Source organism: Sciurus carolinensis, chromosome 2 (assembly GCF_902686445.1).
Source record: "Sciurus carolinensis chromosome 2, mSciCar1.2, whole genome shotgun sequence".
Taxonomy (NCBI): Eukaryota; Metazoa; Chordata; class Mammalia; order Rodentia; family Sciuridae; genus Sciurus; species Sciurus carolinensis.
The window spans coordinates 94,864,280-94,885,817 of NC_062214.1; the positions used below are offsets into that span (position 1 = coordinate 94,864,280).

Genomic DNA, 21,538 nt, shown 5'->3' on the forward strand with positions numbered 1-21,538 from the left:
GAAAATGCCTATGATTCTACAGTCCATGGCACCATCTCACCTGACCTCCTGTGTCCCCATCAATTCAACAGAAGACCTCTGATCCAAGGAAAGCTACAAAGGTCGCCAATCTCTTTATTTGGATTTGGGGCATTAAAAAGCTAACGTAGTCAGCAGCTGATTGTAAAGGTAATACAAAGGGCTGGAGTTGGTGGCCTGGCAAGTCAGTCATGGGGACACTGGCAAGTATCTTCTGATAAGTGTGGTACACTGGTTAAACACACAGGCTGTGGAAGTAGGTCCCTGGTTTGATTTGTGGCTCCCACTTATTGGCTGTAGAACTGGGGACAAATTGTTTAGTTAGGTGATTCAGTTTTCCCATCAGAAAAACAGGTAAATGACCAGTATAAAACTCAACTAGTTGTTGATAAAAGAAATAAATTAGAACACACATGTGCAGCACAAGCACATGGCACATGTGCAGCACAAGCACATGGCACATGTGCAGCACAAGCACATGGCACATGTGCAGCATCTGGGGTGGTGGCAGGGGCAGGCAGACTCCAGAGGCCAGAAGGCAGCAGAGAGGCCTGGTGTCCTGGGACCTACAGGTAGAGTGGGCCCAGTTCCCATAGGGCCTGCCAGGACCTTAGCACTTTATTTTAACCATCAAAGGCTTTTAAAGGAAGCACAGAGGGATATTTCCTAAAACATTTTACCTATTTTTTTTTAACCTCAAACTCCTTAAGCTAAAAGACTTTTAATTTTAAAAATGATACACCACATTTATTTGGAAATTTTATTCTTTTATTGCAAATTTCGGGTAAAGGAAAGAACACGGAAGCTGATTCTCATTTAAACTTTGGTGAGAAAAGTACTCTGCTGCACTGGGTGGCTCACCATCCCTGATGCGCACTGAATAACCAGGGACTTCTGATACACACTGATGCCTGCCTGGTGCCTCCCAGAGGTGCTGACTTACTTAGTCTGGGGCACAGCTCAGCATCAACAGCTTTTTAAACTCCCTCAGGTGAGCCCAACAAACAGCCAAGGTGCAGGGTCCCTGTAGTAGTTCATCTGAGGGCTGGCAACATCAGAAGCACCTGAGAAGATTCAGCTGACAGCCAGAAATCACCTGCTTACATCAGCCCCTCAACCAGAGTCCAACTGGGTGTCCCCTACCCCTGCTCTTCCCAGGTGTCAGATGTGCAGATCCTTCCTCCTTAGAGACCCTAGAGGGGAGATGCTGTAGAGGGCGGTGGCTCTCTGTCCTGTGGCTTGTGCTTAATCATGGAGAACTCCATGAAACATGGCTACTCTATCACAAAAAGAAAGGAATTTTCTGATTGCAAAAGAACATTAACCTTATTTTTGAGTGGAATTAGTCTTCCTATAGAGAAATGAAAAGACTGGTGACAAAAAAAAAGGAAATATATTGTTGAAGAAGACATATTCCTTATATGACCTCTCAGGTCTGAATAAAAAAAAAAAGTTTTGTCAAGCCATTGAGAGTAGAATATTATGTACTTTAGCAGCATATTTTATACGGGTAAACAGTAATAGCCAGTTCGATATTTCATTTGTGACTTCTTCTAAAAATAGAAAATGTTTTTATTTTCCTGAGTCCTTGGCAAACGAAAAAAAAAAAAAAGTGTTTTTTAAAAAAATCTTTTTAAGTATTCCTATTCTTTTTCCTAGGGCACCCTCACAGTTTAGAACGGTGTGTCTGTCAGTTTTTACATACATAGGTGAACAAACAGTACTCATTCGAATTTTCAACGATTAATCAAATATGGCGATTGAAAATAAAACACCCGTCATCTACAAAGTTGCTCAAGATGAAAGTTTCTTGACAGTATTATAAATGCAATATCAATTTGGTTCTTTGTCCATACAAAAGTATGAATTTCTATTCCATTAATAATACTGAATGATTCATGTCTTAACAGTGATAAAATTTTTAAACATTTAAAAAATACATAGGATCCCATTTTTACATTGTAATTCTGATGTATTATCATGCCTTCTATTTTGTTGGCAGAACTTTTATAGGGTACAGTGCATTGACATGATAAAACCAAGGCACAAGGATACAATTACAATAAGTGTATATAAACCTTAGCACTTTGTGCCAATTTCGGAAACATTTAGAGAGACCATAAAGTCTGAAAAATTCTCACATTCTGTTATGATTAATGAACAGTTAATTGTGCAACAAACTGTTAGCCACCATTCCATTATTATATGGCTATCACTATACAGGCTATGGATAATTCAAAAAGTTTTAAATATTAAAACCTGATATATCCAGGTGGATATAAATATTGTGCCTTGTATTATCTAGATAATTATCTTAAGTTTCCATTTAATTTGGAATTTGTATGGCAGTTATCAATTTTTAGCTATTTTCATTACATAAACAGTTGGGTTTTTTCCAAATGTTAAATTTCTTCCCCCTACAAAAGACAGAAGATTTACAGGAAAATAACCAATATAAGAAATGTACAGACAACAGTAATAAAATCCAAATATGGACTCAAAGGTTGACTTCTAATCTATTGGGACATTCTCTTATTTTAGGGTGAGGAGCAACACATTCCTGTGAGAATTCAGTTTCTTAATTTTAAAAAATCACTATGACATTTTTCAGAATAGTAAATAGTCTTGGTAGAGCATCAAGCACTGGGAAAAATCTAAGTCTTTTCATTCATAAAATGAAGAAGAGAAAAGCATTTCAAAACCTTAGGGGGGGATTCCACTGAATTTAAAGAAGTGAAATACAGTGGTAAAAACTGTGTTTTTAATGTTTTTAAAGAAAGGGTGTTTTCAAGACTCAAGGTAAACATTTAGACCCATGAAAACACATTTCTTGGCACATGCACGCCATGGGTAGAACAATCCTGAATGCAGCGCTGGCCTGGCTACAGAGGTATCTAGCTCCCAGCCCCACTGGCAAAACCTTCTTTCAGTTCCTTGTCCCAGCTGTCTTCACATGGGAGAATCTGCCTTCTGCATTTGTTGGATCTGCTTCTGCAGCTGGTCCTTATCCAGCTTCATCTTGGCCTCGAGAACTTGCCTGAGGGATCCTATGCTTTCATAGATAGCTGTAAACCCTTTAAGAAGAGGTAAATTTCACATGTTAATATTTTTTTTAAAGTACTACTATATCAGATTCTATAGTATATGCAATAGTTACTTATGACAAAAAATTATGAATCCATGATAAAACTCCAGAGGTAAAAGTTAGATAGGGAACAAGAGTTACATGGTACCTATTATCACTCCAGATATTACTTTTTAGTTACAAAGGGGGAAAAGGAACAATTACCATGGATAAATGTGGCAGATAACACTTTAACCAAGTGATACAGTAACACTGGGAGAAACCAATGTCATGTACCCCAGATAAGATATTCCTGCAGATACCAGAACTTCAACTACACTACAAAGCAATAGTAACAAAAACGGCATGGTATTGGCACCAAAATAGACAGGAGATCAATGGTATGGAATAGAGGACACAGACACAAACCCAAATAAATACAATTTTCTCATACTAGACAAAGGGGCCAAAAATATGCAATGGAGAAAAGATAGCCTCTTCAACAAATGGTGCTGGGAAAACTGGAAATCCATATGCAACAGAATGAAACTAAACCCCTATCTCTCACCCTGCACAAAAATCAACTCACAATGGATCAAGGACCTTGAAATCAGACCAGAGACCCTGCATCTTACAGAAGAAAAAGTAGGTCCAAATCTTCAACTTGTTGGTTTAGGATCAGACTTCCTTAACAGGACTCCCATAGCACAAGAAATAAAAGCAAGAATCAATAACTGGGATAGATTCAAACTAAATAGCTTTCTCTCAGCAAAGGAAACTATCAGCAATGCAAAGAGAGAGCCTACAGAGAGGGAGAAAATCTTTGCCACTCATACTTCAGATAGAGCACTCATTTCCAGAATATATAAAGAACTCAAAAAACTCTACACAAAGAATACAAATAACCCAATCAACAAACGGGCTAAGGATACGAACAGACACTTCACAGAAGAAGATCTACAATCAACAAACATATGAAAAAAATGTTCAACATCTTTAGTAATAAGAGAAATGCAAATCAAAACTACCCTAAGATTCCATATCACCCCAATTAGCGATTATCAAGAATACAAGCAACAATAGGTGTTGGAGAGGATGTGGGGGAAAAAGGTACATTCATACATTGCTGGTGGGGCTGCAAATTAGTGCAGCCACTCTGGAAAGCAGTGTGGAGATTCCTTAGAAAACTTGGAATGGAACCACCATTTGACCCAGCTATCCCACTCCTCAGCCTATACCCAAAGGACTTAAAATCAGCATACTACAGAGATACAGCCACATCAATGTTCATAGCTGCTCAATTCACAATAGCCAGACTGTGGAACCAACCCAGATGTCCTTCAATTGATGAATGGATAAAGAAACTGTGGTATATATACACAATGGAATATTACTCAGCTATAAAGAATAATAAAATTATGGCATTTGCAGGCAAATGGATAAAATTGGAGAATATCATGCTAAGTGAGATAAGCCAATCTCAAAAATCCAAAGGGCAAATGATCTCACTGATAAACGGATGATGACACATAATGGGGGGTAGGAAGGAGGCAAGAATGGAGGAAGGAGGGACTGTATAGAGGGAAAAGAGGGGTGGGGGGAAGGAAAAAATGGCAGAATGAATCAAACATCATTACCCCATGTAAATGTATGATTACACAAATGGTATGCTGTTACTCCATGTACAAACAGAAACAACATGTATCCCATTTGTCTACAATAAAAATAAATTAAAAAAAAAGATACTCCTGCAGGACATAACATTTCCCCCTGGGGCATTTCTGTTCCAAATCATGTCACAAGTGAAGGACTTTCTTCAAAACACTGGCCTATATTCTTTTGAAATATCAAGACTGCTGAGGAACTGATCTAGATTAAAAAGACTAAGAAACCTGGTAAATAAATATGATGTGTAATTCTGGAACAGAACCCAAATGGTACATGAAAAAAGTGCTCAACATCACGAATCATCAGGGAAATGAATCAAAACCACATGAAATATCACCTCTCACTTGTTAGGATGGCTACTATCAAAAAGACAAGAGAGGGGCCAAGATGGCGGACTAGAGGGCGGCTGCATTTCACGCTGCTCCAGGACGCAAGATTCAAAAGAGGAGATAGTGAGAGACTTGGGACCAACTCAAAGCTGCCGGGTGAGTCTCTCCTGTTGGGGAGGCGTCCCGGATGGGGCGGTAGCCCTGGAACGCAGGGAATTTGTGAAGTGGAGTTGCTCGGGGAGACGCCCCTCCCCCCGCTGGAGCGGTAAACACGGACAACTGGGATCATCATAGAGGAGTCGGCTCAGCATAGCGCTTGGACTCGAGCAGCTGCTGGGGCTCCGGGCGGCGGCCTGGGGAGGAGCTGCGTGGCGAGCTGTTTGGACCCAGAACAACCGCTTCTGAACACCGGGGGGTTGCCCGGAGGAAGAGGAGGAGCACGGCGGGTCACTTGGTCTAGGAGTGACTGCATCAGAGCCACGGGCGGTTGCCAGAGGAGGAGCTGCGTGGTGAGCTGTTTGAACTCAGAGTGGGCGCTCCTGAGTGCCAGGGGACTGCCCGGAGGAAGAGGAGGAGCGCGGCGGGACGCTTGGTCTGGGAGTGACTGCATCAGAACCACAGGCGGTTGCCAGAGGAGGAGCTGCGTGGTGAACTGTTTGAACTCAGAGCGAGCGCTCCTGAGTGCCGGGAGGTTGCCCGGAGGAGGAGGAGGAGCGCGGCGTGTTGCTTGACCTGGGAGTGACTGCATCAGAGCTGCGGGCGGTTGCCGGAGGAGGAGCTGCGTGACGAGCTGTTTGAACTCGGAGCAGCTGCTCCAGAACACCGGTGGCCTGCCTGGAGGAGGAGTGTGGTGAGTCACCTGGTCTCGGAGCCACGGCTCCTGAACACCCGGGGGGCTACCCCAAGGAGGAGGAGGAGGAACAGGGCGGGTCACTTGGACTTGGAGTGACTGCCTAGGGCTACGGGTGGTTGGCGGGAGGAGGAGACCCGAAGTGAGTTGCTTGGACTCCTAGTGACTGCGTCGGAAACCGGGCAGCTGTCCGGAGGAGGAGGTGTGTGGCGGGTCTCTGTGTCTCGGAGCTATTGTACGGGGCTCCAGGTGGTGGCTCAGGGGAGGGGCTGCATAGCCAGGCGATTGGTGCAGAGCAGGGTCCCAGGAGCTAGGTGGCTTCTTGCTGGAAGAGCCGCACAGAGACACCTCTAGGGGCGGAGCGAAGTTTCCAGGGCGGCGGGCAGATTCTCTGGGAGAGACAGCCTAAGGAGACTCGCCTGCGAAGGGTGAGGCTCCCAGGCCCAGGACGTAGGTCCGGGCCCCTGGAATCGTTGCAGAGGAAGACAGCCCAGCCCAGGTGGTAGTTGTAGATTGAGGGGAACCTCTAGGAGGGCAACTGACCAGCGAGACGTCCCCACCGAGTGACTCTTCCCGGCCGGGGGAGGTTTTCCCACAGGGACGGTAAAGCCAGAGACATAGGCACAAACAGGCCTTGCCTCAGCCTGCAGTCTAGCTCCCCATTGGATGACCATTGGTCAACAAGTGGAGGCACCTCTGCCCACTAGCAGGGAATATACGCCACCTGAGGGTTACCACACCTAGAGAGGCAGCTTCTTCATGGAGCTCTGCATTATCAACCTCCTCCAAGACTTCAGGCTACTGAAGGATAAGAGGGGATATACTAGCAATCTTCAGGGACATTATAAGTTGATAGAGGAAATCTGCAATATCTTAATGACCCACTGATTCCTGAACAATATGAGAAAACAAGGGAAGAAAATGCCCCAAACAAATCGAGATGTTACATCAATAAAATCCAAAGACAGCATGGCAGAAGAAATGACAGAAAGGGAGTTCAGAATGTACATAATTAAAATGATTAGGGAAGCAAACGATGAGATGAAAGCAAATGCAGGCATTGAATGATCGCACCAATCGACAGTTAACAGAGCAAATTCAGGAAGCAAAAGATCATTTCAATAAAGAGTTAGAGATACTGAAAAAAAACCAAACAGAAATCCTTGAAATGAAGGAAACAATAAACCAAATTAAGAACTCCATAGAAAGCATAACCAATAGGATAGAACAGCTGGAAGACAGAACTTCAGATATTGAAGACAAAATATTTAACCTCGAAAACAAAGTTGAACAAACAGAGAAGATGGTGAGAAATCATGAACAGAATCTCCAAGAACTATGGGATATCATGAAAAGGCCAAATTTGAGAATTATTGGGATTGAGGAAGGCTTAGAGAAACAAACCAAAGGAATGAACAATCTATTTGAAGAAATAATATCAGAAAATTTCCCAAATCTGAAGAATGAAATGGAAAATCAAGTCCAAGAGGCTTATAGGACTCCAAATACACAAAATTACAACAGACCCACACCAAGGCACATTATAATGAAAATATCTAACATACAAAATAAAGACAGAATTTTAAAGGCTGTGAGAGAAAAGAACCAAATTACATTCAGGGGGAAGCCAATATGGATATCAGCAGATTTTTCAATCCAGACCCTAAAAGCTAGAAGGGCCTGGAACAACATTTTTCAAGCTCTGAAAGAAAATGGATGCCAACCAAGAATCTTATACCCAGCAAAACTTACCTTCAAATTTGACGATGAAATAAGATCATTCCATGATAAACAAAAGCTAAAAGAATTTACAAAAAGAAAGCCAGCATTACAGAACATTCTCAGCAAAATATTTCATGAGGAAGAGATAAAAAACAAAGAAGCAAATCAGCAAAGGGAGGAATTATCCTAAAGGAACTGTCAAATAAAGGAGGAACCAAGATGTGTCAAAAATTTTAAATATGAACCAAATGACTGGCAATACAAATCATATCTCAATAATAACCCTGAATGTTAATGGCCTGAATTCATCAATCAAAAGACATAGACTGGCAGATTGGATTAAAAAGAAAGATCCAACAATATGTTGCCTGCAAGAGACTCACCTCATAGAAAGAGATACCCATAGACTAAAGGTGAAAGGATGGGGAAAAACATACCATGCACATGGGCTCAGCAAAAAAGCTGGAGTATCCATCCTCATTTCAGATAATGTGGACTTCAAGCCAATGTTAGTTAGAAGGGATAAAGAAGGACATTTCATACTGCTTAAAGGAAGCATAAATCAGCAAGATATAACAATCATAAACATCTATGCCCCAAACAGTGGCTCATCCATGTATGTTAAACAAATCCTTCTCAATTTTAGAAACCAAATAGACCATAACACAATAATACTAGGTGATTTTAACACGCCTCTTTCACCACTGGACAGATCTTCCAAACAAAAATTGAACAAAGAAACCATAGATCTCAATAACACAATCAATAATTTAGACTTAACAGACATTTATAGAATATACCATCCAACCAAGAGTGAATACACTTTCTTCTCAGCAGCACATGGATCCTTCTCTAAAATAGACCATATATTATGCCATAGAGCTAATGTCAGCAAATACAAGAAGATAGAGACACTACCTTGTATTCTATCAGATCATAATGGATTGAAGTTAGAAATTAATGAAAGAGTAAAAAACAGAAACTACTCCAACACCTAGAGATTAAACAATATGCTACTATATGATGAATGGATAACAGAAGATATTAGGAAGGAAATTAAAAAATTCTTAGAGGTAAACGAGAACAAAGAAACATCATATCAAAATCTCTGGGACACTATGAAAGCAGTACTTAGAGGAAGATTTATTTCATGGAGCACATTTAATAAAAGAAGTAAAACTCAAAAAATAAATGACCTAACACGACAGCTCAAAGCCCTAGAAAAAGAAGAACAGACCAACACCAAAAGTAGTAGAAGACAGGAAATACTTAAACTGAGAGCTGAAATCAACGAAATTGAAACGAAAGAAACAATACAAAAATTGACAAAATAAATAGTTGGTTCTTCGAAAAAATAAACAAAATTGATAAACCTTTAGCCACACTAACAAAGAGAAGACGAGAGAAAACCCAAATCACTAAAATTCAGAATGAACAAGGAAATATCACAACAGACACGACTGAAATACAAAACATAATTAGAAGCTATTTTGAAAATCTATACTCCAACAAAATAGAAAATTTCGAAGACATCAACAGGTTTCTAGAGACATATGAATTGCCTAAACTGAACGAGGAGGACATACACAATTTAAATAGACCAATTTCAAGTAATGAAATAGAAGAAGTCATCAAAAGCCTTCCAACAAAGAAAAGTCCAGGACCAGATGGGTTCTCAGCCGAGTTCTACAAAACTTTTAAAGAAGAACTCATTCCAATACTTCTCAAAGTATTCCAGAAAATAGAAGAGGAGGGAACTCTCCCAAACTCATTCTATGAAGCCAATATTACCCTGATTCCTAAACCAGACAGAGACACATCGAGGAAAGAAAATTTCAGACCAATATCCTTAATGAACATCGACGCAAAAATTCTAAACAAAATTTTAGCAAATCGCATACAAAAACATATTAAAAAGATAGTGCACCATGATCAAGTGGGTTTCATCCCAGGGATGCAAGGTTGGTTCAACATCAGGAAATCAATAAATGTCATTCACCATATCAATAGACTTAAAGTCAAGAATCACATGATTATTTCGATAGATGCAGAAAAAGCATTTGATAAAATACAGCACCTCTTCATGCTCAAAACACTAGAAAAAATAGGGATAGTGGGAACATTCCTTAATATTGTAAAGGCCATCTACGCTAAACCCATGGCTAATATCATTCTAAATGGTGAAAAACTGAAAGCATTCCCTCTAAAAACTGGAACAAGGCAGGGATGCCCTCTTTCACCACTTCTATTCAATATCGTCCTTGAAACTCTAGCCAGAGCAATTAGACAGACCAAAGAAATTAAAGGGATACGAATAGGAAAAGAAGAACTCAAACTATCCCTATTTGCTGATGATATGATGGTATACTTAGAGGAACCAGGAAATTCCACCAGAAAACTTTTAGATCTCATAAGTGAATTCAGTAAAGTAGCGGGATATAAGATCAATGCACATAAATCTAAGGCATTTTATATATAAGTGATGAATCTTCAGAAAGAGAAATTAGGAAAACTACCCCATTCACAATAGCTCCGAAAAAATAAAGTATTTGGGAATCAATCTCACAAAAGAGGTGAAAGACCTCTACAATGAGAACTACAGAACACTAAAGAAAGAAATTCAAGAAAACCTTAGAAGATGGAAAGATCTCCCATGTTCTTGGATAGGCAGAATTAATATTGTCAAAATGGCCATACTCCCTAAAGTGCTATACAGATTCAATGCAATTCCAATTAAAATCCCAATGATGTACCTTACAGAAATAGAGCAAGCAATTATGAAATTCATCTGGAAGAATAAAAAACCCAGAATAGCTAAAGCAATCCTTGGCAGAAAGAGTGAAGCAGGGGGTATCGCAATACCAGATCTTCAACTCTACTACAAAGCAATAGTAACAAAAACGGCATGGTATTGGTACCAAAATAGAAAGGTGGATCAATGGTACAGAATAGAGGACACGGACACAAACCCAAATAAATACAATTTTCTCATACTAGACAAAGGGGCCAAAAATATGCAATGGAGAAAAGATAGCCTCTTCAACAAATGGTGCTGGGAGAATTGGAAATCCATATGCAACAGAATGAAACTAAACCCATATCTCTCACCATGCACGAAACTAAACTCAAAATGGATTAAGGATCTCGGAATCAGACCAGAGACCTTGCATCTTATAGAAGAAGAAGTAGGTCCAGAGCTTCAACATGTCGGCTTAGGACCAGACTTCCTCAACAGGACTCCCATAGCACAAGAAATAAAAGCAAGAATTAATAACTGGGATAGATTCAAACTAAAAAGCTTTCTCTCAGCAAAGGAAACTATCAGCAATGCGAAGAAAGAGCCTACAGAGTGAGAGAAAATCTTTGCCAATCATACTTCAGATAGAGCGCTAATCTCCAGAATCTATAAAGAACTCAAAAAACTCTACACCAAGAATGTAAATAATCCAACTGATAAATGGGCTAAGGAAATGAATAGACACTTCACAGAAGAAGATATACAAGCAATCAACAAACATATGGAAAAATGTTCAACATCTCTAGTAATAAGAGAAATGCAAATCAAAACCACCCTAAGATTCCATCTCACCCCAATTAGAATGGCAATTATCAAGAATACAAGCAACAACAGGTGTTGGCGAGGATGTGGGGAGAAAGGTACACTCTTACATTGCTGGTGGGGCTGCAAATTAGTGCAGCCACTCTGGAAAGCAGTGTGGAGATTCCTTAGAAAACTTGGAATGGAAACACCATTTGACCCAGCTATCCCACTCCTTGGCCTATACCCAAAGGACTTAAAATCAGCATATTACAGAGATACAGCCACATCAATGTTCATAGCTGCTCAGTTCACAATAGCCAGATTGTGGAACCGACCTAGATGTCCTTCAATTGATGAATGGATAAAGAAAATGTGGTATATATATACAATGGAATATTACTCAGCCATAAAGAATGATAAAATTATGGCATTTGCAGGCAAATGGATGAAACTGGAGAATATCATGCTAAGTGAGATAAGCCAATCTCAAAAAAACAAAGGAAGAATGATATCGCTAATAAGTGGATGATGACACATAATGGGGGGTGGGAAGGGTTAGTGTTGGGGTTGGAGTTGGGTTTAGGGAGGGGGGCAGGAATGGAGGAAGGAAGGACTGTATAGATGGAGGGGAAGGGTGGGAGGGGAGAGGGGGAAGGGAAAAAATGGCAGAATGAATCAAACAACATTACCCTACGTAAATTTATGATTACACAAATGGTATGCCTTTACGCCATGTACAGACAGAGAAACAACATGTATCCCATTTGTTTACAATAAAAAAAAAAAAAAAGACAAGAGATAGCCAGTGTTGGCAAGGATATGAAGAAAAGAGAACCCTATATGCTGTTGGTGAGAGTGTAAAATGGTGCAGCCATAGGGGAACTTGGAGGAGCCTGGAGAAATTAAAAACTGGAATTGCCACATGACCCAAGCAACCCACTACTGAGTATCTACCCAAAAGAAATGAAATCATCACCTCATAAAGACATCTGCACTCTCAAGATCACTGCAGCATTATTCTCAGCAGACAACATATAGAAATAACCAAAGTGTCTGTTGATGGGTGAATGGATAAAGAAACTGTGACCAATAGATATGATCAACATTACCCAACTTTAAAAAATGAAGGAGATCTTGCCATTTGCCACAACGTGAACAAACATGCAGGACATTACACTAAGTGAAATAAGCCGACACAGAAAGAGAAATACTGCATGATTTCATATGTGAAATCAAAAAAGAAAAGAAAGTCAAATACACAAAGAATACAATGATAGTCACCAGGGGCATGGGGTCAGCAGATGGGGAAGATAAGGAGATGTAGGCCAAAGGATTCAGGCTGCAAATACATAGGATACCAAGTCTAGAGATCTAATATACAATATATAAGAAACAATAATATTGTATAGACTTCAGGATTTTTGCTAAATGTGTGGATTTTAGGTGCCCTTCAAACACAAACACACACACACACACACACACACACACACACACACACACACTGGTAACTGGGAGATGATGGTTTGCATATAGAAATTTGCTTGAATCATTAAATTTGTTGAATATAGAAACCATTTCACTTTGTCTATGTGTATCAAAACATCATATATACTTTAAATATGTATAACTAATTTTTTTTTAAAGAAATGCTTGATTAGAAAAAGAAAGAAAGAACCTGGCTGGTGAAGGCTTGTTGGAAAGGAAACAATATTCAAAGTTGAATACTGAATTTTGACAACATCTCAACAATACTGTGTGGTAGTGTAGTCATGTAGGAGAAAGTCCTTGTTTTTAGGAAATATACATTGAAATAATAAAAATATCAAGACTACTGTAAAAAAAATCATGACTACTATAACATCCAGATGATTCATAGAGGAAAGTTATAGTCATACACAGATATTAAATATATTCCAAAAATGTCAATAATTGATAAGTCTAGAATATATAGTTTTTGGATTACTCTTACAGTTTTTCTAAATTTGAAATTATCTCTTTTTCAAATAAAAATTTTAAGAAGAAAAAAAGCATTTCAAGCCAGGTACAGTGGCACACACCTGTAATCCCAGCTACTCAGGAGACTAAGGTAGGAGGATTGCAAGTTCAAGATCAGCCTCAACAATTTAGTGAGATTGTTTCAAAATAAAAAAAATAAGGGCTGGAATTGTGGCTCAGTGGTAGTGCGCTTGTCTAGCATGTGTGAGGCACTGGGTTCCATTCTCAGTGCTGCATATAAATAAATGAATAAAGGTCTATCAATATCTAAAAATTATATTTAAAAATAAAATTAAAAGGGCTCTGGCTGCAGTCAGTGGTAGAGTGCTCCTGAGTTCAATACTCAGTATCACAAAAAAATTCATATTATTCTATATTCTATATTCTTATTGGTTTTTATATTTTTAAAATTTAAGTTTTATCTTTATTTATCTTAATTAGTAAAATTTAGAATTCAGAAATTTTTTATGTGAAAATTAATGAAAAAAATTCTCATTAAAAATATTTTTATTGACATAAAAAGACAGAACATATTATTAACTAAATAAAATAGCAAGTTATAAACCAGCATGTATAGCATGTGCTTTAATTTGGAAAAAGCACATAAATATCCTACATGTATGGAAATATATACATAAAAATAACCACTGGGTGAGAGAAGGTATGAATATTTTAAAAATATCTTGTGCCTCATGATTTTCCATTAAGAAGTATATTGTAATTAAAATTTTTTTAATTTAAAAGACTCATCTGTTTCTTATTAGAAACCAAATATTAACAACCTCAAAGGTAGGTTAAAGAAATGGCAAAAAATTCATTCAGGAAATGATACAAAGTTAAACATTCAATTTAACTGAATGAAACATTCGGTTGCCATATTCTAATCACCCAAAAGACCGAAAAAGAAAATTCATTTTTATCTGTATAAATTCTCCCATTCATAAGTTTAATTGTAGCTTCTACTTAAATAAAATAATAAACTTTTGGTGGTAACAAAATCATTTTTGAAATAACTATTTTTATTTCCATGTGGCCAAAATAGAACAATTCCCGAAAAGAAAATTCAGAGTCACAGAACTGGAAGGAGCTAGGAGATAATTTAGTCCAACTTTTCACACAGGACTGTCTTCTTTCCTGACCAGGATCAACCAGCCTCTGCTTGACAGGGGGTTGGGGCAGGGGAGGTTGAACTCAGGGGCACTCAACCACTAAGCCACATCCCCAGTCCTATTTTGTATTTTATTTAGAGACAGTGTCTCACTGAGTTGCTCAATACCTCACTTTTGCTGAGGCTGGTTTTGAACTTGCGATCCTCCTGCCTCAGCCTCCTGAGCCACTGGGATTACACGAGTGTGGCACCACGCACGGCCAGCCTGTGCTTAACACTTTCAATAACAAATTTCTCTCAAACTCATAAAGCCATTGATGTCTTTAGGACCCATGAATTCTAAGATATTTTCACCTAATATTGAATTAAAACCTGTCCTTAGGTAAATTCCACTTATTGGTCCCATTTTTGTATTCCTGAATTCAGAGTATAAATAAATCTAACCTCTCTGCTGATTTGAATTCTTCTCCAAAATGCATGTTGAAAATTTAATTGCCATTGTGATAGTATTAAGAGATGAGACCTTTAAGATGCGATTGGATTAAGCCCATGATCACTGGAATGGGTTCCTGATAGAAGGGTGAATTCAGCCTCATTTTTCTGTCTTGTGTGTGCGTTTCCTCATCGTGTGATGTCCTCCACTATAATATGACACAGAAGAAAGGCCCTCACCTCATGCCAGCATAATACTCTTGGACTTCTCAGTCTCTAGAACTGTAAGAAATAAACCGCTGTTCTTTAGAAATTATCCAGTCTCAGGTGTTTTGTTGTGGCAGTGGAAAATGAACTGATACCTTCCTTTAAATGGCAGCAGTAGGAACCTGAAACCAGCTCTGACAGTCACCTATAAATAAGGTACATTCATGGGCCTTGTTGACTTCTGAGTGGAGGGAAGTCGTTGCCAAGTTGGTATATGGTCAGCAGTATAAAATAAACCCTGAAAAGCCCCTCAATGATATATGCTTATTTCTGAGATACGTTGAACTTGACTATGAACAGAAAAGAATCAGCAGATGGCATTAAAGAAAACGTGTCTCAGTTGCAAGCCAAGCAAGTACAGTTTTGTTTGCCTGTGCCTCATGGTGGCTCTTCACATTCGGAATTCCAATAGCACTTTAGTTCAGTATAGCACAGGTACTTAGAAAAGCAACCAAGGGCATCTCACTGCAATTCGAACCTTTAGCAAGGTTCATAAGTAGTTGCAAGGAGATACTAATTAAAAGATTTTTAGATAAAATGGGGAAAAAGCCATGGGAGCTGTTTTGGTTTTGGCCTACCAGCATTAACTTCTGCTTTCATTTCCTTCAAGTCCTCATTCATCTGCAACTCCAGCTTGCTGATTCGCCCATGCACCTTCTCTTCTTCTTGCTTTGTTCTCTGTCCTTCCATATTCTTCTTTTGACTCTCTTCTATTTTGTCAAGTCTGGCTGACATCTGGCTGAGCTTCTTTTCCACATCCCTTTCACTGGCTCCCTGAGATCCATGATAAGAATTGCACCTGATTACTCCAAAAAGAAAGTCTGCATCGCACTCACATCAGTAATAATAATCTGCAGGGACAGAACTGCAATGGCTATTGCTGCCCATTCCAATATCCATTCTCAGTTGTTTCTGTCCTAACAGACCCCCAATTTTTAGATCAGTGCCAAGTGGCCCATAATACAAATTACATTTTCCTCTGTCTCCTGACTTTGGGATTAAGTCCTAGCCAATGCAATGTGACTACAAGTATGTGTGACAGCTTCCAGACAGCATTACAAGGCAGCTGATACACATCCTTATTTCTTCCTTTCCTCTTCTGTTTCTGTATCAGACAATTCCTGGAGCTCTAACAGATCTCTTGAATTATAAAAATGAGGATTATTCTCTGGGGTTGGCAGGAAGTTAAAATAAAAAGATCCTGAGTACCAATGAGTTACAAGCCATAACATCAGTATCGTCTAGCCTACATCCAGACTTCTTTTTTGTGAAAGAGAAATAAGCCTCTATCTTATTAAAGCCACCATTATTCCAGGGTTTACTGTTAGTTATTAAATCAATCTACATGTAAAAATAAACAGTAATCCAGAGACCCAGAAACCTACAAATGTATTAGCATGAATCTAAATAAAACGATCAGTAGATCTGACGAAAATATGGGAAAATACTAAAAGAATATATTTGAAATATTAAGTATTTTCTTTCCTTTCCTTTCCACCATGCTTGGAATTTTCAGGAAACTTTGTCTGCTGGTGAGCTTTGGAGACCAGGACCATAAGAGAAAGCTGAAAGTGACCAGAACACGACAAAGCTCTCCTGACGGCACTCGGTGCAGTCTGCAATTCAGCAGCTGAGCACCTGGAGACGGCAAAGTCAGAGACACAAACTGCACCCACTATTTCTGGCCAGTTGAAGTCCAGCAGGAGGAAGAAGTGCAAGAAAAGAGAAGGGAGAAGGAATGGTCATGCTAACTAACTGAAACCAACAAAAATCTGCTTGCCAAGTACTGGTTTCAGAGCCTACTGGTTTTGAACACCGTATATACAAAGCTTGCTTTATTTTTTTATTTAATATTGTGACATTTCTTTTTTAAAAATCATACATATATATATATATATATATTTTTTTTTTAGTTGTTGATGGACCTTTATTTTATTCCTTTATTTATGTGCAATGCTGAGATGCAAACCCAGTGCTTCACACATGTGAGGCAAGTGCTCTACCACTGAGCCACAACCCCAGCCCACCACAAGGCTTTCTTGATATGGTTTTGGAGCAATTCTGCAAACCTTAGCTCTGTGAGAGACTTGGGCAAAAGAAGGAGATGAAAAAGACAATGGTGGATACTGTTACACGAGGCACTGGGATACCTCACATTGTGGTCACAGTGTATTGAGGGGTCTGCAGAAAGAAATCTATTGGACACTGGCAAAAAGCAAAACCAGGTCATAAAATTAAAACCAATCAGGATCAAGTTGAGAATTGTTACTTTTACTCAGAAAGAGAGATGAACAAACTGAATCATTAAGATCTTGCCTTAAATTCATCTTAATTGGAAGTACTGAAATTTTCTTTTTAGCCTTTGTTAACCCAAACAAATCAAAGTGCTCCAATACCTTTTCATAAAGAATACAAAAATAGGAGCTACATGTGTAGCTCAGTGGTAGAGCATGGGCTCAGTATGTGTGAGACCCTGGGTTTAATCCCCAAAGCCAAAAAAAAAAAAAAAAAAAAAAAAAAAAGAATGAATATAAACCATGAAAATGTGATCAAAGGCAAGAAACAATCGAACAGCTTTAGATGGTACCAAATCCATCAGTAATAAGTCACTAGGTATTAGTCAAATACTGTAGCCGCCCCCACAGTGAATAACTGCTAAATTATTGCTAACCATCAATACCTACACTATTTTCCTTAACAACCAAGGAAAGTTGATCAATTTTCTGTAAAAGTTCTTTTTCTATTCGTTCTTGTTCCTGTTGTAACCAACTCCGCGCAGATAAAATCTGGTTACTGAGTTCCTCAACTGTACCTTTAAATCTAAAAAACAAACAAAAAACAAGATAGATACAAAACAATTTTTAAATGACATTCAGCAACCTCTGACTATCAGATTTCTGATAACTTTGCCAGCATTAACCTCAGCTTGACCAAATGGCATGCTCCCCTTTTCTGAGGAGAGTATTCAGCACCATGTTGGGAAAGCAGGGAGGACAGGAAGGTACAATAGAAGAGCTGGTGATGCTGCTGCCACCTGTAAGGAACTGGCAGTGTGGGCACTGAGGTGATATGGTGACCCCAAGCTGTGCCAGGTGCTAACCTTTGCAATTCCCAGGGTCCGTGGTGCTCCCGGCTTGGAAAACATAGTGTCCCTGATCTACCTTTCCAGGCTCCCCTGCTTTTCTGGGCTCTTCTTGTCCCTTTTATGGCCCACAACTGGAGCCTGGCTCCCTTTCTCTGTGTTGTTCCCTGAATTACTCTTGCCCCATATGGACACATCCTAATTTAAATCAGAAGTAAAATTAAAAGGGAAGAAAATCCTGCTAACCTTCCACTCCTCTAGCCGTCTCCTTTCCAAATTCCTTAAAGAAACCATTATATCCTTAGATACTTTTTTCTAGTTTTTATTGTGATATGAAATAAAAATATTGACTAATATATGTGATGCAGATAAGTGATTTAAATAATAACAGCACCTAGTGGGGCAGAGTTTCTAATTGCCCTGCGGTGTCTGTTCTCTTATTCCCCATAAGAAGCCTTCAACTGGGGCATAACACTACCTAGCCAGAGATCACATTTCCCAGCTTCCCTTGCAGTTAGGGGTGGCCACATAACTAAGTTAGGCAATGGGACATGCCTGAAGGGATAAGTTCACATATCTGGTCATATCTTAAAAAACAAAACTTTTGCCCTAGATTCTCTCCCTATCCCAGATGAATGGGGAGGGACAAGGTCCGGAGCAGTGCAGACACCACACAGTTGTCAGAGCTGTCCTGCCTGGCCTGGAACACTGATCCTGGAACTGTTATGTGGGAACTGTGGCACTGAAGTTAGCCCGTACCTACACTAGTACAGCTATGCACCCACAGTCTGCTTAAGACATACAACTCCACCAGGACAGAGAAGTCCCAAGTGTGCTCTGTAATTGCCCCACTCATGACATCGGGCTTACCTGGATAACCCAGGATAACCTATCCACTTTAAGATCCTTAACTTAATCACATCTGCAAAGACCCTTTTTGCCACATAAGGTAATATATCAAAAATTCCAGGATTAGGATATGGAGATTTGGGGACCATTATTCAGCCTACACAATCATGTAACTTTCCTTCAAAGCCCTTATTAATAATGTAGCATAGGTTTATTTAAGTCCCTACTTGATTAATGGTTATCAGTTCCCTAGATTATAAACTCTACAAGTATAAGAATAGAATGTTTTTCTGTTCATTACTGAATTCTAGGTCCCTAGGCCAGTACTCAGCAAATGCTTGTTGAATAATCAACCACTAAGAACAATAATTATGAAGGAAAACTGGCCATCTACTACAGGTAAACTTTTCCTTTTAACTGCCATTACTGATTCCACTATGTGCAATAAATAAAAACCAAGAGGAAAAAATTATAGTATTTCATAAATTCAGAAAGAACTTCAACCAAAAACTCTTTTGATAAATTCATACTTACTTAGTATCTAAAAGCTGAAGCTGGTGGTTGCTGTCTCTGTGGGACATCTTCAGTTTGGTGCTCTGCTCTGATATTGACAAGTCCACTCTGTTCAAAAGCTGAGAAATCTGGAAAAGAAGAGACTTGCTTATCAATCTCTCACTCCATCAGATATAATTTCAGAAAACATCTCAAACTACAATCTAGTCAGCATCATTTTCAGTCTAATAAATTCACTTAGGAGTTCACCTCATCTTTTCACCTACATTTTCTTTCTTACACAGCCATCAAAACTCGAGACTGGTAGCACTACCAAAATACCCATCCCACACTGAGCATGAACCTTTTCCTCCTGCCCACAATGAGCATTTCCACCAGCTGGCACAAAATACCAAAATATCTTTACCTTGGAATTTCAAGTGGCTCTTAGGCACAGGAAATAGAATTCCTACTGCTTATAAAATCCATCAAGGACCCAGATGGGACTACAGAGTCAAGTCACCAGTAAATATCATTTTAGACTATCTCCCTCTTGCTCCTTTTTCTCACTACATATCCATTTCCCTTGTATTTTTACTAAAATTTAACCTAAACCTTGTCCTGTGTGAAGTGTTCACATTTTCCAGAAAGAAAGAAGGAGAGAAAGGAAATTGTGTTCAATTGTTCAATGTGCTTTACTTAAAGATTCATGGTATCTGTCAGATCTGGAACCAAAAAAAAGAAGTATGTCTTTATTTATTATTTTTATTTATTTATTTTTCAGTACTGGGGATTGAACCCAGGGCCTTGCACATGCTAGGCAATGCCCTACCACTGAGCTATGGCCCCAGTCCTAGCATGCCTCCCTTGATGGGTTTCTGTAAGTGTTTTACTTGGTCTAACTACCAGACAGCTTAAGATTTATTTTGCATCTATTTTCTGGTATAATAATTTCATTCACAGTTATTCTTCAAATTTTTTTTAAAAAAGCGGACTTGTCTTTTTATCCTTTTTTTTTTTTTCACTGTTTTATAATGTCTGTGTTTCTCACATCAGTACTTCAGATTCTTACTAGAGGTAGTTAGGAGATAAATATTTTTAATCCAATAAATTGACCAGATGCCCCTACTTTTCTAGAACAGTCTGTGTGTGAAGAATAGTAAATAGGACAGATATTATGAGAAAAGTTCTAAAAGACAGACTCTATTACTATGACAAAGGGAAACTTGTAAGCGGACAAAAAACAAACTATGAAATGCCAAAAGTATTGCTACATAAAATTAATCCATCAATTACAAGCTAGAATATCTAAAATTCTTAGCAAGTCTCTCATCTAGCTTAGTCCCAATTGTGTCCTACATACAGACAATGTAAGGAGGAAGTGCATGTGATAAGTCCCAGTACTCTTATCTCCTGAATAAAAAACTGGGGTGAGTGGTATGTAAAAGAGCTCTCCATCACTTACCTGTGCAAGAGGTAGTTTTGGAGACATAACTTGAAATTTCTGGATTACATTAATTGTTTTAGGACTGAGGGGGAGTCTTTGCAATTAATACCATATCAAAAAATCTTGGTGGTTTGTTTACCAGACTCATCAAGAGTAACTCCAGTGAAAAAGAAGGAAGAAGTAGAGAAAAGACATGCTTATCTGCATAAACCTAAGCTGGGGGTCCCAGCTGGTTTCTCCTAAAAAAATAATCAACACCATGTTATTCTTAGCCAAGAACAAATCACCTGCTTCTAAAGCTACCTGAAACAGGTCATACCTGTCCTTCTGCATCTTTGATTTTCGTTTCCAAGATCAGTTTGGCAGCTTGTTGTTCTTTGTTTAAGTGCTGGAGCCCCTCATAGGTTGTTTTGTGCTCTGCAGAGAGTCTGGCTATGCTGGCATCACATCTGCCCAGGCAAACAACAAAGCAACTTCTTATTAAAATATAAAAACACACGTAAAAGCTTCCTTATGTACTATGAAATGCAAGGCCCTGCTCAAAGAAACTGCACTATAAATCATGTTTTTTAACAGAAGTTCAAGTGGACTCAGAAATCTGCCCTTGATTATATATCATGACTGAGAGAATTATTCCAAGAATGCAAGTTTGGTTCAATAACAGAAAAGCAGTT

General features: G+C 38.9%; 1 protein-coding gene across 2 annotated transcripts in view; it reads right to left on the minus strand.

Moving 5' to 3' along the window:
* Window positions 1-617: 617 nt before the first annotated feature.
* Window positions 618-21,538, minus strand: part of Fam81a (family with sequence similarity 81 member A) — a 58,388-nt gene continuing 37,467 nt past the window's right edge. For both annotated transcript variants that reach the window (XM_047542554.1, XM_047542556.1), the window contains 5 exons: window positions 21,184-21,313; window positions 19,460-19,566; window positions 17,679-17,814; window positions 15,573-15,768; window positions 618-3,092 (listed from right to left, as the gene is read on the minus strand). In XM_047542554.1, coding sequence (XP_047398510.1) covers window positions 2,968-3,092; window positions 15,573-15,768; window positions 17,679-17,814; window positions 19,460-19,566; window positions 21,184-21,313 — 694 coding nt within the window. In that variant the 3' untranslated portion in view covers window positions 618-2,967. The remainder of the gene's footprint in view (window positions 3,093-15,572; window positions 15,769-17,678; window positions 17,815-19,459; window positions 19,567-21,183; window positions 21,314-21,538) is intronic.